At 37.9% G+C, this 21,822-nt stretch overlaps 1 protein-coding gene across 2 annotated transcripts in view; it reads left to right on the forward strand.

The window, feature by feature from the left end:
- Window positions 1-3,720: 3,720 nt before the first annotated feature.
- Window positions 3,721-21,822, forward strand: part of yeats2 (YEATS domain containing 2) — a 48,112-nt gene continuing 30,010 nt past the window's right edge. The window contains exons 1-12 of one of the 2 annotated variants that reach the window (XM_079818952.1): window positions 3,721-3,841; window positions 4,249-4,366; window positions 4,474-4,571; window positions 6,152-6,244; window positions 9,147-9,374; window positions 12,131-12,243; window positions 14,530-14,691; window positions 15,016-15,127; window positions 15,622-15,666; window positions 18,062-18,263; window positions 18,628-18,852; window positions 19,842-20,003. In XM_079818952.1, coding sequence (XP_079675078.1) covers window positions 4,267-4,366; window positions 4,474-4,571; window positions 6,152-6,244; window positions 9,147-9,374; window positions 12,131-12,243; window positions 14,530-14,691; window positions 15,016-15,127; window positions 15,622-15,666; window positions 18,062-18,263; window positions 18,628-18,852; window positions 19,842-20,003 — 1,540 coding nt within the window. In that variant the 5' untranslated portion in view covers window positions 3,721-3,841; window positions 4,249-4,266. The remainder of the gene's footprint in view (window positions 3,842-4,248; window positions 4,367-4,473; window positions 4,572-6,151; window positions 6,245-9,146; window positions 9,375-12,130; window positions 12,244-14,529; window positions 14,692-15,015; window positions 15,128-15,621; window positions 15,667-18,061; window positions 18,264-18,627; window positions 18,853-19,841; window positions 20,004-21,822) is intronic. The other variant, XM_079818951.1, reaches the window with a different exon arrangement.

Here is a 21,822-nt window from a genome sequence, read left to right on the forward strand (position 1 = left end):
GATGCATCTTCTGTACCACCTCTGCAGTGCATTTGATTGATAACAGCTCTATATAGGCCTAGTGTCTTATACTCTAATTCTAATCATATTTATTGAATTCTTTATGAATATAACGAGTGCTGGTCTGGTCTTGGTATTGTCTTGGTCTCAACACACATTGGTCTTAGTCTTGACTAGGTCTCAGATTAGGTGGTCTTAATACAAGACTATTCAAGATCACTCTGAGATTGCTTTCATCCAGCTCATTCACATCTAGTTCAGTCATGAAACTTTTGAGTGTGCAAGCTGATAGGTCCTTTACATGCAATCTGCAAGAATTTAAATCATTACCGCATGACACAAGCTGATTGGCCTCTGCTGATCCTGCAGCCAATGAGATGGCTTGCTTAACATGTAAATAGCCTGGTTTATTGTTTGTTGTAAGCTAGTCCTGCAGTCCTGAGTTCCTGCTTCCACCTCCCCCAGCTCCACCTGCCTAAATCTGCTACAGGATTTATGTCTGATATTTATGCAGAAGCAGCATATCTTGCATGCTTACACTCTAAAAAAAAAAAGGTTCTATATTGCACCAAAAATGGTTCTTGGCTCGTAATCATAGGGGAACCTTTTTTAGTGCTATATAGCACCAATTTTGGTGCTTCAGCGGTTCTTCAGAGGGTCTTCAGCGGTTCTTCAGAGGTTCTTCACCGGTTCTTTGACTAAGGTGCTATATAGCACCTCTGAAGAACCGCTGAAGAACCACTGAAGCACCAAAATTGGTGCTATATAGCACTAAAAAAGGTTCCCCTATGATTACGAGCCTTTTTTTTTAGAGTGTACCGCAGTGTGTCTGTGTAGTAGCAAGTCCATATTTGCTCTGCAGCAGCAATAATCAACAGCATAGCAGATCTAATCCACCAAGACCACATACAATAACATTGTATTCAATAACATGCTAAAACTATTCTAAGAGTTGTCATGGTTAAAATAAATACATTCTGATATGGGTTTTCAAATTGAAAATAAAAATGAAGTTTCACGTCATTATGTCACTTGTCTGGAATGGCACTGTAGTTGTAATTGAGCCCAAGTATATTGGACATTTTCCAAATATAATAATAATAGACCTTAAATTGTAAAGCTGCAAAAATGCCTCAATGCCCTTTTTTAATGCTATGGTTTATGTAGGCATTTTATGAATATCTTAAGCATGAATGTTTGTAGTTCTCTATGTTTATACAACCCACTTCATTCTTGTGGCTTGAGGAAACATTCCTAAGAGTATTTGTGCAGCCTTCAAGATTCTATGGAAATTACTCAAAGGAATTCCAAGCTATATATATTCCTCATACTCTGGTCCAGACAAGGCAGGTTCATATGCTGCATATTTTACAGGATACATGATGAATTACTTGAAACGTTTGAGTTTCCAATGAATGCATTGCAACTTGTGGTTACTGTGGATTATTGTTTAACTGTTTGCTCATGATCTTTTGTTGTTTGTATAGTATGAGGATATAAAACTATATCCAGACATATTTGCTTTGAAAGATGGTAGCTCCATTAAGTGTCTTATAAATCTATACATCTACCAAAATTATTAATTTATCATGTTAGCAACTCAAAACTTCCTGAACAAGAAATATGTATTTTTGCTTTAATGAATCTAATGGCTGAAAGAAGCATTTTGCAAAACAATTAAAATGATTAATATTATTATTATTATTATTATTATTTGTCTTGGACATCAGAGATTTATTTGTTACTCTATAACCAATTATGGGCCAGTTAGCTTATAGTTTTTTTTTTTTTACCTGGTTAATACCTGGCACATGGGGACAGACGTCCTGTCACATGGCCATCTCCAACATTTTGTTTAGCATTTTCTGTGCTCATTTTGAGGGGAAATCTGCAGAATGTAAATATTGTTATAGCCTATTATACTTTATCTGTTGTTAAAGGCATATTAAAATTAAACAATAGCCTATAATATATAGGCTATATATATATTTTTTTAATCTGTATTCTGCAGCACTGTTGAAACAACACTCCTTATTAAAGTTGACCTCTAAAACCTTATTATTTTATTATCAGCGAAAGGGAAGAACAGAAAACAAAGATCTTCCTTTGGGCGCTGATTCCCCTCAAAGTTTCTTTCTTTTTTTTTCTTTTGTTTCTGACTGTTTATGCCATACACTCTAAAAAAAAAAGGCTCGTAATCATAGGGGAACCTTTTTTAGTGCTATATAGCACCAATTTTGGTGCTTCAGTGGTTCTTCAGCGGTTCTTCAGAGGTGCTATATAGCACCTTAGTCAAAGAACCGGTGAAGAACCTCTGAAGAACCGCTGAAGAACCTCTGAAGAACCGCTGAAGAACCACTGAAGCACCAAAATTGGTGCTATATAGCACTAAAAAAGGTTCCCCTATGATTACGAGCCAAGAACCATTTTTGGTGCAATATAGAACCTTTTTTTTAGAGTGTATGCCCTGAGACAACTGCCGTTAAACGTGTCATTGCCTTTGTAAAATCCGATTTAAGCTAAATTAAATTAACTTTGTTTGCTCTGGTGTGACAAATGAAACTTGCCGACAAGTTGTCGTTTGTGAATGGAAATATGGGATAAGAAGATATTCATAAACACATTCCTGACCAGCAACACAAACATGAGACATCAAAACCTGTGCAATGTTCAGGTCGTCCCGCTGCTCATTATTCTGTCAAAGTAAAGGCCATCAGGTGATGAATGGCCCTCAGAGTTTATGTAAATCTACTGTCTGGAACGGATGAATCAGGTGTTATCGCAAGAAACAAGGAAAAGGGGGTTGAATGTGAAACTACTAATACGTGGAGATGGTAGCTGATAAATATGAAAAATGTGAAAAATGTTTTACATTTTTAACAAGCATGCAAACGTATAATAAGGACATAAATCAAATGCATTTCATGCCAGAGTAGGCTATAAGATGTGCTTTTTGATGTTTTCTAACATGTATGAGCAGGATCACATGTTGATGTAAATGTGGTTTTCAGCGCCACCCGTTGGTCAAGATCGGGTATAGCATGGCCTAATAGCCTATTCCTCAATGTATTCGGTTCAGATTGGATCCGCCACCAACAAAAAAATGTCTATTGTCTAAAAAAATGATATTGTCTGTCTAAAAAAAAAAAAAAAAAAAAATTCTGGCATAGGCTATAGCCTACTGTGTTCTGGTGGACTATAATCTTTGGAAATATACACTGAGGCTATATATTTTATTGTTTCCTGGCAAATTTGAACTGAAAGCCTATGTGGGATGTAGCCTATTGTTGAATTGTTTTTGCATAAAGAGTTAAAAAAAAAAAAGAGAGAGAGAGAGAGAGATTTTTAGTTCTTTGCTCAGGTACAGGTTAAATTATAGGTTTGGGATGCCCAGGTATGATATCCTCATGCCAGGGACCCTTACCCTAAAATTTAAAATAGTTTCTTGTATAAAGACCCAATTTATACTGTGACATTAGATTAAAATAACATTAGCCTAAATATATGAGAAAAAAAAAACCCATTATATTTTAGTTACATATCATTCAATTTGTTTCCTACTCATGATAGTACATTTTTGTACAGGATTAGGCCTTAGTTCAAAGGTGACATTTAAGTAGCTTTAATTGCGCATTTTTTTCTGTAAACAAGGAACTTCTTGCGACCCTTTTTAAACCCCCTGTCCTAGCTAATGCAGGCCGCGCGCTCGCTGCGCTCTTTCCTGAGCGGGAACGCGCTCTGCACGAGCTCGTGTGTCCGCGCGAGACTTTATTGTGCACGAGACCAACAGAAGCTAACGGCTAAACACATCACCGTTAAACATCTCACCATCACATTCAGCGTAGGTTTAACGTGTAAATAAACACACCTACAACTTTTGTTTATGTCACATTTTGCTCAGTTTAGTAAAACGTCAGTGATGAGAGTTTTGCAATAACTGCTCAAAAATCTGTTGTTTTGTTTAGCTAAGTGTGTGTGTATGTCAGATTAGCAGCGTCTTATTTCTGATTTTCTTGTTTTTAAACCTCTGCAACAACTAATAGCAGTTTGTCATGGAGATATAATGACACGTGTATGCTTAGATACTAGGTATGTGTTTTAAAAACCTAGTAAGTTGCCTATCTAGGACGCATTTTTGGGAATTATAAGAAACAGGTAGACAGCTAACTAAGTTGAGACACAACCCTTGTGTGTCTGTAGGATAAGTTTGTTGTTGTTTATGCGTCATGTTGTTTACTTTGTCTGCAGTCCAGCCAATGAGTGATCATGTCTGGGGTGAAAAGGAAAATTGAGGACAAAGATCCTGACTATGAGGACATCACTCAAGTGCAGGAGAACAAGAGGAGCAAAGTGGTGGAGCAGAATGGTAAGACTAGTTTCCTAACAGTGATGTAACGTTAGAGTATAACACAGTAGTTTACTTAATACTGATTTAAGTTGTTTTTTTTAATCTGCCTGTTTGATTTTTACCAGCCCGTGATGCTGCGGTTCAGAAGATTGAAGCCATTATTAAGGATCAGTTTTCTCTTGAGATGAAGAATAAAGAGCATGAGATTGAGGTCATCGGGCAGGTAATCATCTGTCCAAAACTCACCTGGGGCCGTATTCACAAAACATTTTATCTTACCACACAGTGATTGGCTGATAGGGGAGGGGTCTCTGTCTGAAATAGTATAGAACGAGGTATCATGCTGCCACATTCAAATAAAGATTTTAAAAAGTAGACTAAATGTCACTAATTAAACAAGTATATGTTCAGCTAATTGCAGAATTCAAGCGACAAATTATATTTTATAAACAAAGTTCAGGAGGAGCGCAGCCGACTCACCTAGTTACCTTGACAGTTTCCTGCATCCCTCCGCCACCCCAGCCAGGGATATGGGGGAGTACTCTGGGTTTGGGCTAAATTCCGAGCTCGGACTCCCCTCAGACAGCATGGCAAATGGGCTTATTTTACTCTTTTACTCCGATCATTTGTAAGTGTGAACTCGTGAAACAACTGCCACTGGTAAAATACATTATTTTCTTATTTTTTTAAATAAATAAATCATATTTATGATATGACAGTGAATAGACAAGATGTGAAGTGGAAAAGAGAAAGGGGAGAAAGGTCCGCAACAGCCATTAGGATTGTTTTGTGATTTGGTCTTAGTGACTTGGTATTCCTCTTGACTACTCTTAACTTTTCACAGATTTAGGAGCTAGTTTTAGTTCTAAAATGCTTTGTGAAATACTCTAAGAGCAAAAATCTAAGAGTCCTAAAATTAGGACTGACACGTCCATTATTTTTAAGAATTTCTCCTAAATCGGCAAGTTTAGGAGCTACTTTTAGCCTTAAGATGTTTTGTGAATACGGCCCTTGATCTTAACAGTATGTCTCAAAACTATGTGGACAGAACTTTTATCTTATTTCTATTCTAGCAGTACTTTGTTAGACCAAAAGTACTTTTAATCAGGGGTTTAAAAAGTACTGAGAAAGTACATTTAAGTTCAATTATGGGTACTGTGTCAGTACTTAAAAAAATACTTAAAAGTCAAATGTCATGCCTGAAACATAGTTGAGACAAAGTAAACACTTGGAATACACTACACAACTTTTAAAATATGAACATTAAAATCTGGCAACTAGTGCAGAATCTTTCAAACTGCAAGTCGGGACAAAAATCTGGGCCAAAGTTGTGAAATGTGTTCCAGCTTTTTGTTTCCTAGTTGTGCGCTAGTATTTAAATGTAAACTTTTGTATGCTTCAAAAATATATGAAAGGACTGAAGTTCACCCATCATTATTAGTAAAACAGTGATTATTAGTAAAACGCATTAGTTAAAACAGGTGCTTTAGGTCCAAAGACACTAAAAGTGATGAGATGTCTCTTCACAAGGTTGAATGAACATATTACAATGAAATATATTTTGTTGGTGGTTTAAATAAGGGTTTAGTGACGTGATTTTCTAGTATGGACAAAAATATAATATTTAAAATGAATATAAAATTGTAATAATATATATTAATAATATAAATAGATCAGTATTTTTACTGTATTATTTATTTTATATGAGTGTCTGATAATGCTCCAGCACTGCGGCTGTTGAGAGAAAAAGTTTACTCTGATGTTGCTATTAATAATGTTGTTATCTTTTTTTTTTTCCTTCAGAGGCTGAATGAGGCCAGGAGAATGATGGACAAGCTTAGAGCGTGCATTGTTGCAAACTACTATGCCAATGCTGGCCAGCCTAAAACCCCTGAGGTAATGCATAGAGATACATTTTGTCTATCGAGTGAAACAGTCAGGTTCCAGAAGTAAAAATCCCATTCATTTTCTCCATGGGGAAATTGATTTTGAACAGTAACTTATAAACATTTAAAGACAGAACTACCTTAAGTCATTCAACAGTGTAATTCCTGGTGGAAAAACTACATTACCCATGATTCTGCAAAAAAAAAAACTCTACCAAATATATTGTTTCTGTGTACATAATTAGCATCTTTAAATGAATCCCCATTTTAAGTCTGACGTCAAGCATCGCTGTATCCAGGTCCAAATGTTATATCAGATGTCAAAAGCAAACAAAAAATGGTGCTGATATATACTCACTGTGTTCTCTAATACTACAGAAAAATCATGATCCTAACTTAAAGGGGCTATATGCAACTTTTTCCCCAAAATAAACGTAACAATAGCCTTTTTATTTTACCATTTATAACTCAAACATCTCCTGATGAGCATACTGACACCTTGTCCGCTCACAGTGGGTGCACCTATAAGCCTGTATCCTATTTTTCCTATTTTCTGGCGGGTCGTCTTTTCCCGCGCTGTCTGCGGATGTGACGTCACCACCGCTGCGAGAGCGAGCAGAAAATGAGAGCAGTTCTATTTTTTGGCCACAGGTGTCAGTCGCGAGTTTAAATTTCAGAAAAACGCATATAGCCCCTTTAAAGGTTAAACCTTAAAGGTCCCATGGCATGACATTTTTCTTTTTTTTAAGTTTTTCAACATTAATATGAGTTCCCCTAGCCTGAATATTGTCCCCAAGTGGCTAGAAATGTTGATCGGTGTAAACAGAGTTGTGGCTGTCTCTCTCTGCCCTTGAGAAAATGACAGGCCAGACTAGCCAATCCTGAAGTCTCCTGTTTTGACGTAAAAACAGGAACAGTTACCTCCCTTTCCTCCGCCCAGAGAATCTGGCACGCCCATGCAAGCGCTATATTTGTCCTGGAGAGATCATGGCTTGTGAACGAGTGAATGCTGGCAGTTTCTCAGTGTTTGGATGTACTACAAATGAAAACAGAAGTCTTTTTTCAGTTCCTTCTGATCTGTGATCAGTGATTTCTGATGTGTAGCTAATTATTCATTATTCGTGCACACGCTGCAGCTTCTCTCTCTCCCGACAGAACGGTGTTTTCGTGTTTTCTATCTTGTGAGTCAGTGTTTTTGTACAGCCTCGTCGCGTCTATCTGTTCTAAAATGTTCATACTGTGCATACAGTCGTGAGTTTCTGCTCAATATCGGCAGAGTCACATCTTTAAAGATAAACCTCACGCTGGCCGGTCGGCCTTCAACATCACCGACCCCCAGTACTGCATCTGGCCCACAGCGGAGGCACCAAACGTGGCGCGAGATTAAGCAGAAGGGGGGTAAGCGTGAGGGTCTCCGGGTTAGCCAGCTATCCCCGCAATAAACTGGATTTCATTCGATTACTGCGCTGTTGTGTCTTTGTTTGCGCTGTGTACTCAATGCGCGTCACTGACACTTTTCATTTGATAGGAAAATATCTAAAAATAATGCTATAATCAACACTTACTAACTCGTTCATCTCGACAGCTGTGATGGTACATTGCATGGGTTACAAAGTTGGTAGAATAATGATGAAGACTGACTCGGCGTGACTGAGACTCTTGTTTATTCAGAACTCTCAGATACAAACACAATAAACTTGCGCTGTCAGCGCTCTCATAACTCAGTAGTTACTATAAATAACTTAGCAATGTTAGCAATCTCTCCGTCTTTGGTACATTAGTGATGTCCGGTTCGCGAACTAATCATTCTTTTGAACCGGTTCTTTTTAGTGAACCGAATCAGTTCACCAAAACGGACTGAATCGTTCTAAACGGTCAGCGCTGATGCATAATTTACTAAAGTTACTAACTTTCTGACATGAGTGACAGACAGCCCCTCCGACTAGAAATAAACTAATAACCTGAAGTATATCCTAGTAACTACAACAGTTCACTGAACTGAGACTGACAGAACTGATGAGAAGTGAACTCAGGTCCATCCGTCTCTCTGGCAGCAGCTCGTGCCTGGTAGACCTCGTTAAACCACCGCTCTTTCAAATGCAAAGATGTCAGCCAATCACAACAGTGGGCGTTTTTACTGAAGTCTCACAGCAGACACGCCCCTTGAAACAGGGCATTCAGCCACAGGGCAAACAGCAGTATAGAAAAAATGCCTTTTATTTCTACATTATGACATTTTATGATGTAAAAATCATACTAACAATATAAGTACACCTCAGGAAACATTATAAAATAATAGAAAAATGCCATGCCATGGGACCTTTAAAGTCCATACTGAAATCTCAGATGGTCAGACAGTGATTCATCTTTTAATCAATCATTTAAATATTGGTCTGGGACGCTGTGAGCTTAGAGACTGTAATGTACATTCTGAGTTTTAAAAAGCTTTGCTTTCATGTGTGAGATGAATAAACAGTGCTCATAAACTGCTGCTGAGATAGTATTGTCAATTGAAACGAGAAGAGGCTTGAACCTTACGTCATGACATAAGCAGACAGTTATATATTTATCCATTTTAAATTTGATTATATAATTTGAATATAATGTAAGTTTTTCGAATACTTTTTTGCGTAAATTAAGTTTTTAATCTTGTAATTCACCTCATAGCTGGTTGGTTTGGTTCTAGCTCTAACTTTTTTAAAATCCTTATGAGTTTTAAATTAATGTGAAAAAAACTTCTGGAACCAAGGCCACAACAGCAGTGGGCAAATACTGTTACACTCTTTATGTGTAAAAAACCCCAATAATCTTCTTGTTTTGCTCATTCTACATGGATAAACATCCAGTTTTGTTGCTGCTTTGTAGAAAGTTTACCACCCAAAAAATTTATCACTGATTTCATTTGCTTCCAGACCTCTAAGAGTGACCCATCTGTACTCAACCACCCTGCCATAAAGCGCTTTCTGGATTCCCCCTCCCGCTCCTCGTCTCCACTGAACCAGAATTCAGAGACGCCATCACAGGTCCAGTCTGAGACAGAGTCCCTCAGCCAGCATGGGGAGGCTGGGGAGAGAGAGACGGACAGCGGGAGAGAGGATGGGACTCCACATGAACGACGACCCGGCAGAAACACAGGAAAGGTTAGTGGCCCACACACTATCAGAACATAAGGCTTTAATAGGTTTTCAAAATGTTGTAATAATGCTGCAAAACTCCATTCTATTAGAAGTAAGATGAACCACAAAAGATTGTGTGTTCATCTGACCATGGTTCATAGATAGAAAAGCAATAGAAGACCCTATTATTCCTTAATAATTTAATAAATAAACTTTGATAACATTTTAAGATGCATTTATCAAGAATCTAATTAGATAAATTTGCTTAATGTAGTATACAAACAGCACTTTGCATTTTAATGCAACAAGACTAAAAAATGTTGATAGCAAATTATGTAAGGTCTAAGGCTACCATAATGATGCAAGTTTATTTCTTTACAAATCAAACACATTTTGTTGTCCTTATATAGCATTTAAAAACGTTGGTTTACTTAAAGCCTTTATGAATAATGCATTATAAAGCTATTCACAATGTAATTTTTTTACAAATAAAAATAAAAGCAGGAATCTCGAGAATCGGCGCCTCGTGTGGGCAGGGCTTATATGCTCCGAGAACGGACAATGCACTAGTGAGACAAAACACAGAGGTCTGTTACGTCCCATTTTTGATATATTATAGTTGTAAAAATCATTTTGTTCAGTTAGAAAACAGATTAACTACAATCAAAAACTGAACGTGCCGTGTGAGCCGAACGAGAGTAACAGCACATCAGCAACCGGAGTCAGATAAAAGTGCCTGTTTAAGGGAGTTTGTCATTGTACTGTTTTGTTGTTGTGTTTTTCCATAAAAAAAAAATAGGCTAATGAACCCACAATTCAAGCAACCCGCCCCGAATGGGTAAACCGAAAGTAAACTGCATTCGTTCACAGCCGCTCAGTGCGCAAGCACTGCAATGTGACGGTGAGCGAAAAAATGTCTCACTGTCACATCCCTAACGGGTAAAAAGGCTAATACATTTTGATTCTTTTATTCTATTTTCCACAATGTCAAACCAACGTGGCTTAACCCAAAATGCAATTTCAGGCATGCGCTTCTTCCATAAAACCTTGTGCAATTGTGCGTTCTAGACAGAGAATACTCTGTTGCAGGGAAGACCTAAGAAGCAAATATATTTATTAAGTATAACGAGGTAGAGTTCCTATTCAACTGTCCATCCCATTAAAAACTGCTAGGCTATAAAATAATTGTAAAAAAAAAAGAGTATTGTATTTCGCCAGATTTTATAGTGTAAACATGTGCAAGCGCGAATGAGAACAGTTTCGAGGGGGTTGCCAGGTGTGTGCGAAAAAAACCAACAACGAATATTCGAATCCCACATTTGAAAATCGAATACCAACCCATCGAACGAATATTAGAATATTCTGGTCCAGCCCTAGTTATAATGTATTATCCCGTCCTTCGGATGAGACGTTAAACCGAGGTCCTGACTCTCTGTGGTCATTAAAAATCCCAGGATGTCCTTCGATAAAGAGTAGGGGTGCAACCCCGGCATCCTGGCATCCAAATTTGCCCATTGGCCCCTCTCCATCATGGCCTCCTAATCATCCCCATATACAGATTGGCTTCATCACTCTGTCTCCTCTCCACCAATCAGCTGGTGTGTGGTGGGCGTTCTGGCGCAATATGGCTGCCGTCGCATCATCCAGGTGGATGCTGCACATTGGTGGTGGTTGAGGAGATTCCCCCCTTCTATATGTAAAGCGCTTTGAGTGCCTAGAAAAGCGCTATATAAATGTAACAAATTATTAATTATTATAATTAAATTAATTATTATATATTTTCATGAATAATTGTAACCAAAGTTAAAATGCATTATAATATTGGCAGATTCCTTCATCTGTTTTAATGCATTATACTTTCTAAAGGTGTAACAATGAATAGACAAGTATTATAACTGTGGTTACAATTATTCGTGAGGCCGCGACTGCAACCTTTTTTCCTCCTGGTGTGACTAAATTTTGCACTTGTGCGACCACCACTTTGCCCAACTGATAAGAGCTGCTATTTCTATTGCAAATGAGAAACGTCAAACTGTAAACGAAACGAAAGTGGAATGAATCCACGCTACTTGTTTGCGCTGCGCAGCACGGATTGCTTATCAGCTCTGACCAATAATAGACAGCGCAGTGCGAGCTCAGAACAGGTACTTGTGGGCCAATCTTTGATTACGTGACACCGATTACTACACAGCCCTGGGAGATCCAGTTAGAAAGCATTTGAATTTGCCACAGAATCCCTTGTTATAAACCATATCAGATCAAACAGTGCTGATGTGGAAACCAGGAGAAACATTGTGCCATAAATGAAAGAGATGGCTTTCCTGTCCACAAATCACATTGGATTACATTCACCATGGATTTAATGTAGTAGTGCTAACTGTAACCATGGTATTGTGACAGAAATGGCTAAATGTTTTTACATTATTAATTTCAGGTTTTGTACAACCTTTTGAGAGTGAAATGCTAGGATTTTCAAGTGCTTTACACAACGTTTCCATTACTTCAAAGCTCCAAATGTGTTCCCCTAAATTTTCTGCTTGTGCTCCTAAAATATTCAGTAAGGGGCTATAGTACTCCCTAGTAAAAAAAAAGTTATATGGACCCCTGCATACAATGCATTATAAGGTGCATTACAAGGCATAATAATGCATTAAATACTTATAATTTATAATTGTACATAGAAATTATACATGCTAAAGTAAAGTGTTACCAAAATGTTTTAATAGATGTCTGAGGCATTACCTGACAGTTAAATTTTTTTATTACATGCTCATGTGTAGGACACATTTGGTGTGCCATCATCCTTAGAGCAGCATGTGACTTACCACACTACTGGAGAGGAGGCTTCTCGGCTCTACATGAAGAAAACCATTGTTGTGGGCAACGTATCTAAGTATGTAGCCTTATATTTGTCTCTTTGATGTCTCTCTCTCTATGTTTTGCACTCCGTAGTAGTGTGAACCCTGTATGATTTAAAAACATTTTATCATTTGTAGTATAGATCAGCTTTATCCCAACAACCAGAGGGGCAATGGCCTAAATCTTTGTTATTGCACTAGAGAGTTTTGATTTAGCACCTCTGGGATGCTGACAGATGTGCTCTTCCTCTGAACAATACTGGTGTGCCTTTGAGTAGGATGCTTTATTTTCGGTTCTGCAACCTTAAAGGGATAGTTCAACTTCACCCAAAAAGGAACATGATTCCGTAATCGTTCTATTTTCATATCATTTTAAAGGGTTAGTTCACCCAAAAATGAAAATTCTGTCATTAATTACTTACCCTCATGTCGTTCAACACCCGTAAGACCGTTGTCCATCTTCGGAACACAAATTAAGATATTTTTGTTGAAACCCGATCGCTCAGAAAGGCCTCCATTGGCAGCAATGTTATTTGCACTCACAAGACCCATAAAAGGTACTAAAGACGTCGTTAAAAAGTCCATCACATTACAGTGGTTCTACAATAATTTTATGAAGCGACGAGAATAGTTTTTGTGCGCAAAAAAAAATCTAAATAACGTCAACTCACGAAGCACCACGACGCATGCGCGAGAATATGACTTTCATTTCGCGGCTTTGATAAGGCACTTTTACGTGCACTTTCTCACGGTTGGGGCATCCAGGAAATGCACACTTTAGCCCCATTTTGACCACTACACCAAGACCTAAAGCACGATCAATGTAGAATTTAACAGCTTAGATACGGCGCGTCTTCCTCTGCTTGTAAACAAAGCTCCTCGCTTCCGGGTCATGTCAGGTCAGAACGCCGGCTCTACGTCATATTCTCGCGCATGCGTCGTGGTGCTTCGTGAGTTCACGTCACAACGATAAAGTTGTTATTTTGATTTTTTTTTTTGCGCACAAAAACTATTCTCGTTGCTTCATTATTATTGTAGAACCACTGTAGTGAGATGGACTTTGTAACAACGTCTTTAGTACCTTTTATGGGTCTTGAGAGAGGAAATGTCATTGCTACCAATGGAGGCCTTTCTGAGCCATCGGATTTCAACCAAAATATCTTAATTTGTGTTTCGAAGATGAACAAAGGTCTTACAGGTGTCGAACGACATGAGGGTAAGTAATTTATGACAGAATTTTCATTTTTGGGTGAACTAACCCTTTAAATCTGTGTCTTTCTTTCTTCCGTGGAACACAAAAGGAGAAAATGTTTGAAGTGTTGTGAACATACCAAGGCAAAATACGCCTGATCTCAAAGGTTTAAGTGAGAAATTCAGGTCTGTTTGTTTAAAAAAAATTCTCCATTCATTGAAATATGGAAAAGAATGACTGATATGTAAAGAAGAATGTTATACAAGTTTGGAATGACATGTGGGTAGGTAAATGTTTCTTGCTCCTCTTTCACAAACAAAAAAAATTATGAATGCTAGCCATTTATTATTTGGACAAATGCTTTTATGAGAAACAATACTTATTTCTCTGAGCTTTATTAATTTTTAAATGCGTAACTTTCTCCAGAAAATCTCAGTATTATTTTTCCAAAACCCAATAAACCTCCACGTGGCAAAAAGCAAAGCTTTAGCTTTCCCTAGGCAGCGATCTAACCTAATTTATTCTGCATTATCACACAGTCCTCGTCTACTTTACCTCATAAAATTCACTCAGAGCATGTGAGAGAGACGCAAGTGTGTGTGTCTGCATATGAGCAATGATATAAGCTCATTTTTTTCTGCCTGCAGAGCTACTAAAGATCTTTGAGATCTTTACTCAAGGGCCAGTGTTCTGAAAAAAAAAACTCACCATCTCAAGCTGTTCATCTGAATAAAGACTCTCTAAACAGCTCTACATTCTACATTTATGTGTGTAGATGCTTTCTTTTCTGAGAAACTTAAAATGAAGTTCACAAATCATATTACTGAGGCAGGTAGCTGAAAATACACAATGCATGCTGAGCTGAAAAGAAACTCACAACTTGGGCAAATAAGACTTATTCTTGCTGCTACTGAATGGATACATAGCAAAATATATTTAAAATATATTTAAATATAACTGTTTTCTGACAGTTACTGGGAGGTTCATACCCCATCCCCCCCCCCACCCCCACTCTAATTCATGTTTGTGAACAACAATCCTGACCCTAACAGTAGGTGAAAGCTGGTGTGTATGCTTCTATAAATTGATTTGAGTTTGATTTTTAGACCTGTGTTGTTTTCTGTCTCAGGTATATTGCTCCTGATAAACGTGAGGAGAACGATCAGTCCACTCATAAATGGATGGTGTATGTTCGAGGTTCTCGTAAAGAGCCTAGTATCGATCATTTTGTGAAGAAGGTCTGGTTCTTCCTGCACCCTAGCTACAAGCCCAATGATCTTGTGGAAGTCAGGTGTGTGTGTTAACTTGCCTCTCTAATTTATTGTTTCTTTTTTGTTTAAAGTATATTTTTGAGATTAATAGAAAGTTCAAAAACAGCAGAGTTTTTGTAACATTATAAATGTCTTTGCTGTCACTTTTGCTGCATCCTTGCTGAGCCAAAGTATTTTATTCCCTGTTAGCCATTCATTTTGCTCGATTTGTGCGTCAAGCAATGTCAACACAGAACAGGCAGTGCCCTCTAGTGGAGGAGACTATATGCATTCCTGTGGTGCTTTTATTTCTCTCTCCTGAGAGAGAATAGGCTCTTTTTTAAACTGTGTGTGTGTGTGTTTAGTGAGCCACCGTTCCACTTGACACGTCGAGGTTGGGGAGAGTTTCCTGTCCGTGTGCAGATTCACTTTAAAGATCAACGGAACAAGCGTATCGACATCATCCACCACTTAAAGGTCAGAAGCTTACTGACCGCTGGCATATGCACTCTCTTTGACCCTTTTGTTGCCCTTTTCATCCTTACTTTTCTACCTCTTTATCTTTCTTTGTACTTTTTTGCGTGGGAAGTTCAAACAGTAGAGGACATCCTCCTCTGTCTTTGAAATTTACTGAGAGAATTCCGTTTTTGGAGTTTGTATGCCAGTAGGAATCCATCATTTTATGCTTGATTCTCTGAGTCTAAAGGGTGAAATGGTTTATTTGTATAAAGCATTCTGTCTGTTGATATTTCCTTTCTCCTTTATCTTTTGGCACAGCAATCCCTTTTGTTATAGGTTATAAATACAAAGGTAAAATAGAGGGAGATGAATCGAGATGTCGAGACAAAAGAAAAGTTTGTGGATTATAGTACTTTCTTCCTCTCAGCATCCTCTTAGATTCTCGACAGCAAAGACTGTTGAATGTTCTTTAATGTCTCTGTTATTTATCTTCTTTTTTTGTTCTCCCTCAGCTTGACCGAACATACACAGGTTTACAGACTTTGGGAGCTGAAACGGTAAGACACACAGAGTATCTTAATATTTACCTGAAACTACAGCTGTTCTCATAGGTTTACATAATTATGTTTTTTTTAATTATTATTTCAAGAAGAGATAGCTTAGTTTTAGTTTTATTCCGTATTACCCTGCAGAAGCACAGCTATCACAAAAGGATACAAACATACATTAAAAGCCCTGATATACTCACGGCAAAGTTCTTTTTCGTTCTTCGTTTAGGGGTAAAACAAAGTTCGAAATACATGACCAGCGATATACTGTTAGCGAACATCTGAGAGCAGCGTTTAGATGAATACATAAATATGTTCTGCACTCTTCCCTCTCAATCAGAAAATAAATACACAACAAAATTGAGAAAACAGCAAGCATTTTTTTAATAAAGCATAAGAAAATCATCTGATCATAGCAACATGGATTTGTTTGCACGAGCTCTGGGATTCAGCACTCTAGTAATGTCACCTCGTGTTTATTTATATAGCTCTTTATATAATAGATAGCTTAAAATCAAGCAGCTTTACCATATTAAACATGAAAAAGAGTGTCAGTGTCTCGTTCCATCAGAAGTACAACTTCATTTTCTATTATAAAGCAGCTCTCCAGTTTGTTCTTGTTTTCACACATGGACATCTGAGTCCGGACTCAACAGAAGAAATGAACCAGAAAAGATTTTGATGTGAAAGAAGGCGGAGCCTCTGTGCGCTACTACCTATTAAGTAATAGCCACCGACCACTGGCAGTATAAAGGTGTTTACCAGCCGTAGCAAGCTTTTCCGGAAAGCTCACTTTGGTAAGCTGTTTCGATCTCCTAAAACAAATCCAAACAAAGTTTGTTTTGGCCTGATTTCGTTCGAAATGTCACATCAGTTAATTCTTCAATTTAGTTTGAAATACAGTATATATCGGGGCCTTAATGCTTTAGGAAGAAACACACAATATTAAAGGGTTAGTTCACCCAAAAATGAAAATTTGCTCATGATTTACTCACCCTCAAGTCATCCTAGGTGTATATGACATTCTTCTTTCAGACGAATACAATCAGAGTTCAATTAAAAATGTCCTGGCTCTTCCAAGCTGTATAATGGCAGTGAATTGTTGCTGGCATGATGACTCTGATCTTTTGAATATTCCTATTTAATAATTGTTTAATCGACACGTCATCCTCAATAAACCCGTATCCGGCGTAGGAATTTTGGTTCCTTGCCACTGTCGCCTTTGGCTTGGCTTGCTCAGTTGGGGACATTACATTTTCAACTAAATTACTGATCTGCCCGCATTGTCACTATATGATAATTGAAATGAGCTTGATAACATCACAGTTCTCTCCAGAGTTGTGCAGCCGAATCAAATTCCGTTCCATTATTTTCCTGTTTAACACTGTGAAGCTGCTTTGAAACAATCTGCATTGTAAAAAGCTCTATATAAATAAAGTTGACTTCACTTGCTCCATTTTTGAAGTCCAAAAAAGTGTATCTATCTATCATATAACTGCTCCACATGGTTAATAAAGGCCTTCTGAAGTGATGCGATGCGTTTGTGTAAGAAAAATATCCATATTTAAAACTTTATAAAGTAAAATATCTAGCTTAAGCCAGATCGGAAAAAAACGTAACTGGTGTGCAATGTCGTCAGACGTAGCGTAAGCATTTTGAACTGCAGGATGTATTGTGTACATTCAGTTATTGTCTTGTGTAGTATATGTAAATATCTGTTATGTTAAATGGTTTCATCATGACACTACTAAATAAAAAATATAAATTAAATTATTATTTAGAAAACTGGGTTATGCACACATGTGCAGTTGAAAGGTTTGAGTGTCTGCAAATTATCACAGATAATTATCAACTTAATCAACTCAAGAAGGAGCACATTTCACTTATCTAAATGGACTAAGATGAGAAGTCAATGTCTCAATTGTAAATATAGTGATGAAAATGTCGTAGTCTTCAAGATGATGGCAAGCACAAAACTGAAGTTCTGATTAGTGTGAGAATGCAAGTGTCAGTCACGTAAATGAAAATTATGTGTGAATGTGTCCAGTGGAGATTTATTGGTGTTGTCACAAATCTGGTTTCAGACCATGATGCCACAACGTAATTAAAATCTTAACCGTGTAAATTATTTTGAGTGTGATCCAAAGTATGTGTACTAAAAGGTGTGTAGAAGGTACATTTTTATGCTCAAAGGAAAAAATAAAATAAGGAAAGATGAAGGATTTTTTTTAGCTACAGCACTCAAAGAGCAGAAAATTACCTTTAAAACAGGGCACAGTTAGAGTGCAGGGGTTTTATAGTTCTAAAGTGATGTTGCAATAACAGTGTTTATTGCAAGTGTCAAATATATCCGATTTGTCTTTAAAATGCCAATTTTTCAGTTGCTCTGTCTTATTTACTAAAGGTGGTGGACGTTGAGCTCCACAGGAACACTCTGGGCGATGACTTCTTCCCCTTTGCCCCCTCTTCTTCATCATCATCATCGTCCTCTCATCTACCATTTGTGGGCGGATCTGGCTCCTCCTCCTCCACAGCGGCCCAGGGCTCTCGGCGGCACTCCTCTCCCTCTCAGCACCCTCATGATGATCAACCCAGCTCTGAAAGAGGTAGACAAAACATACACAATTGCTTGTGCATTTCACAGGATCCCACATAATCACACAAAATAATTATAAAGTCTCCCACTGCCTCTTTATAATTGGATTATTTTGATTAAGAGGATTAGAAGTTGTTTGCACTTTATTGCATAAGAAGTGAAAGCTGTGTCAAATATGTATTTTTCCAGGACTATAACTTCATTATACATTGCTTGCCCAAGACCACTTGTGTGAAAATGCATGTTGTGTTTGTGACGACAGCTTAAGCCGTTTCCTAATGATACTTCTTGAAGTTATATGTGTGTAAATGACTTGTTGATTAAATCTGTTGATTAGAATCTTAGTCACTCTATTTTCTCGTTCTCCCCCTCAGTTCCAGGTGTCACTGTCAAGAGTGAGTCAATGCGTTCTTCATGTTCTGAACGAACTTCACAGTCAAGTAGGTCTGAGAAAATCACCCTTGGCTCCCACGGTAACTCTGCCTTTCAGCCAATCACGGCCAGCTGTAAGATCATTCCACAAGGGCAAATGCCCAGTCCCGCCGAATCACCGGGGAAATCATTCCAGCCGATCACGATGAGCTGCAAGATTGTGTCTGGTGAGTCTCACAGGTGCACAAAGAAGGTGGAGAAGAGCAGAGTTGAAATGCAAGCAGTAAAATCTTCTATATTAAGCCTCTTTCATGTTGCTCTGGCTTTTTTCTGCTAGAGGTTTCGATTTTCTAGAGAAAAGGAGAAAGTTGTGAAACTCCTCTGTACTGCATTATAGATTTGCTGTCAAAGTGTGACAGCAGATCTAAGAGGAGCTCAGTCTGATATGTCCTAGTCTTGCCTTGCCTGACCTACTCTTTATAAAGTGTGGTCCACATTGCATCTTATTCTTGCCAAGAACCACCCACTTATGCCGCCTTTCCACTATCTCCGGCATTTGCATACCATTGTCGTGTTTTGCCCCCTAGTGGAAGTCAAATTAAACATTCAAATTGAACGAGAAGCAGGCATTCCTCCACTTATTCAAAATGGTTGAATGAATGAATATATACACAAAAGATATACAAAAGAAATGTCTGCTAATTTTACAGGTAAAAGTTTAGTGGAAAAATACTGTTAATTCTCACATCATGCTCATAAGTTTGAATAGAATATAATTTGGTTGTGCGGAGATAATGAAAAGGCTGCTTTAGACTGGAATGGGCCATTTGATTAACATGCTAAATGACTAAACTACCAATTGTATTTCTTTTACTTACAACTAAGAACTTTTTAAAAATTTGATTCTGTGAAACCCATAAACTTTGACAATTCTTGGAAGATATTTGTAGCATCCTGGGAACTTACCAACATGACTGCTTTCCCATTGAAAGCTGTATACTCAGAAATTGTGTAAAGCCAGCCAATCAGTTTTGAGTGTGCTATTTCGAGGATACTTTAGATTGCAAACTCAGTTGGCTTGTAAAGATGTGAAACTGTTTTTTAATGTAATGCATTATGGATTTGCAGTCTGTGTAACACTGTAACACAGTGAGAAATTCATGAGGATCACACTGAATCACACACTAATTACAAAAACAAAACTTGTGTGTTTCAGGCTCTCCTATCTCCACCCCTAGTCACTCTCCTCTTCCCCGGACATCGTCATCCACACCAGTTCACATGAAGTCCAGCCCCTCAGTCATAAACAACCCTTATATTATTGTGGACAAACCAGGACAAGTCATTAATATGGCCGCATCGGCATCTGCAGCTACAGGTACATACTCTCCCAGATCCCAACAGTCACTTTTACTGCACAATAAATCACATCTCTTCTATGTTTATCTGAGTTTGCGTCCAAAAAGATGTTGGTCACTGGGTTTCTTGTTTCCTTATGTTCAACAACAAAGAAGTTCTGACTGGCTGTTATTTTTGCTGCTTTGCGGCAATGTTCTGGTTTTAGCAAGAACAATGAAATAATTTTTTACTAGAAATTCGTTGCATCGCTCATGGGGAGGACACTGTGTGAGTGTCAGGAGTGAATAATGAAGACAAATCACAAAGTAAAAGTTCCCCCTTCAGTTATGTTTCTTTATCCTTCTTGCACTCTCTCTCTCACACACACTCTGTGCTTTACTCTTTCCCATGACTCATGCTGTGGGTTTGCAGGCCATCATAAGACCAAGTTGCCATAGCGACCATATCACTGAGCGTTCAGGAGTGTGTGGAGTATGCAGTTGATGTAACATTATTGTGTATATGTATATGTGTATATTATGTGTGTGGTGGAGAACAAATTCCACCTCCATGACTTCTCACAAATGCTGTATCACCTATAACTGCATTCTGACACAACATCTTAACCACACACACACACACACATACTCAAACAAACCTCCACACAAACACACCTACATGCTCTCAGGGAAGATGAGTGTGTGTGTGGGTGGTCAGAGCTCTGTGCTGTGGTTCTAAAGCAACATAAGCTATGTTTCCATCCAAAGTTGCGAATTTAAAGGGTTAAATTAAAAAATGAAATTTCTGTCATTAATTACTCACCCTCATGTCGTTCCAAACCCGTAAGGCCTTCGTTCATCTTCAGAACACAAATTAAGAATTTTTTGATGAAATCCAAGAGCTTTCTGACAAATCTTTTGTGCGCAAAAAATTAAACAAAAATAAAGACTTAATTCAACAATTTTTACAACGTAAACTGCATAGGAGACTTGCACAGGCTAGAACGAAATTGTTAAATAAAGTCGTTATTTTTGTTTGTTTTTGCACACAAAAAGTATTCTCGTCGCTTCTTAAAATTAAGGTTGAACCACTGGTTGGTCCAGTTATGCCGTCCCATCACAAAGTCCCATTACTTTTTTTTTTTGATGCGCATCAAGGAATTTATTTTGTAAATGTGTTTCCATCGTAGTTTATGCACGTTTTCTTATCGGATACAAAATGTATCCGACTTAATTGAAGTTTTTCATGCGCATTTTTTGAATTTATGCACATCTTGTCGTTTCCATTCAGCGTTTTTTTTTTTAATGCAATATCACAAAATGCATAAACATAGGTGGATGGAAACATAACTATAGTGACTATTAGAGATGGACATATCAAGATCAAACATAGAAATACCACTCAACTTGCATTCAAACAATTCTGTTATGCCCAAAAATGCTGATTTTGAATGTTCCTGTGATGGCAAATGGATTTTTTGGTTGGATGCTTGAACTGAAAACAAGCCTTTGATGCACTAAAATGCTATCTAGGTAGGACACTAGGTAGGTTATTACATTTGAGCACGTCTTTGATTGCCAATAATGCTTTTATTGTATGCAGCTCACTAGGTTTCAAAACACATCCAATCTCTTCTGACTCTGCTGTGTTCTGATATGGTCTCTGCCGAATTCATACAACGGAATGAAAATGAGGCATGAATGAATTCTGAGCATCTAAAGCCAGGCGTACATGGTTTTTGCTCTTTTACAAGTTTGCAGGCATTTTTTTTCTCTCGGGAGAAATCATGTGGAAATTGTGTGATGCTCGTACTGTAAGGTCATGGCTTGCCAAATGTGTGAGAGGAATTACGTGCCAAG

The sequence above is a fragment of the Gobio gobio genome, assembly GCF_949357685.1.
Source record: "Gobio gobio genome assembly, chromosome: 6".
Taxonomy (NCBI): domain Eukaryota; kingdom Metazoa; phylum Chordata; class Actinopteri; order Cypriniformes; family Gobionidae; genus Gobio; species Gobio gobio.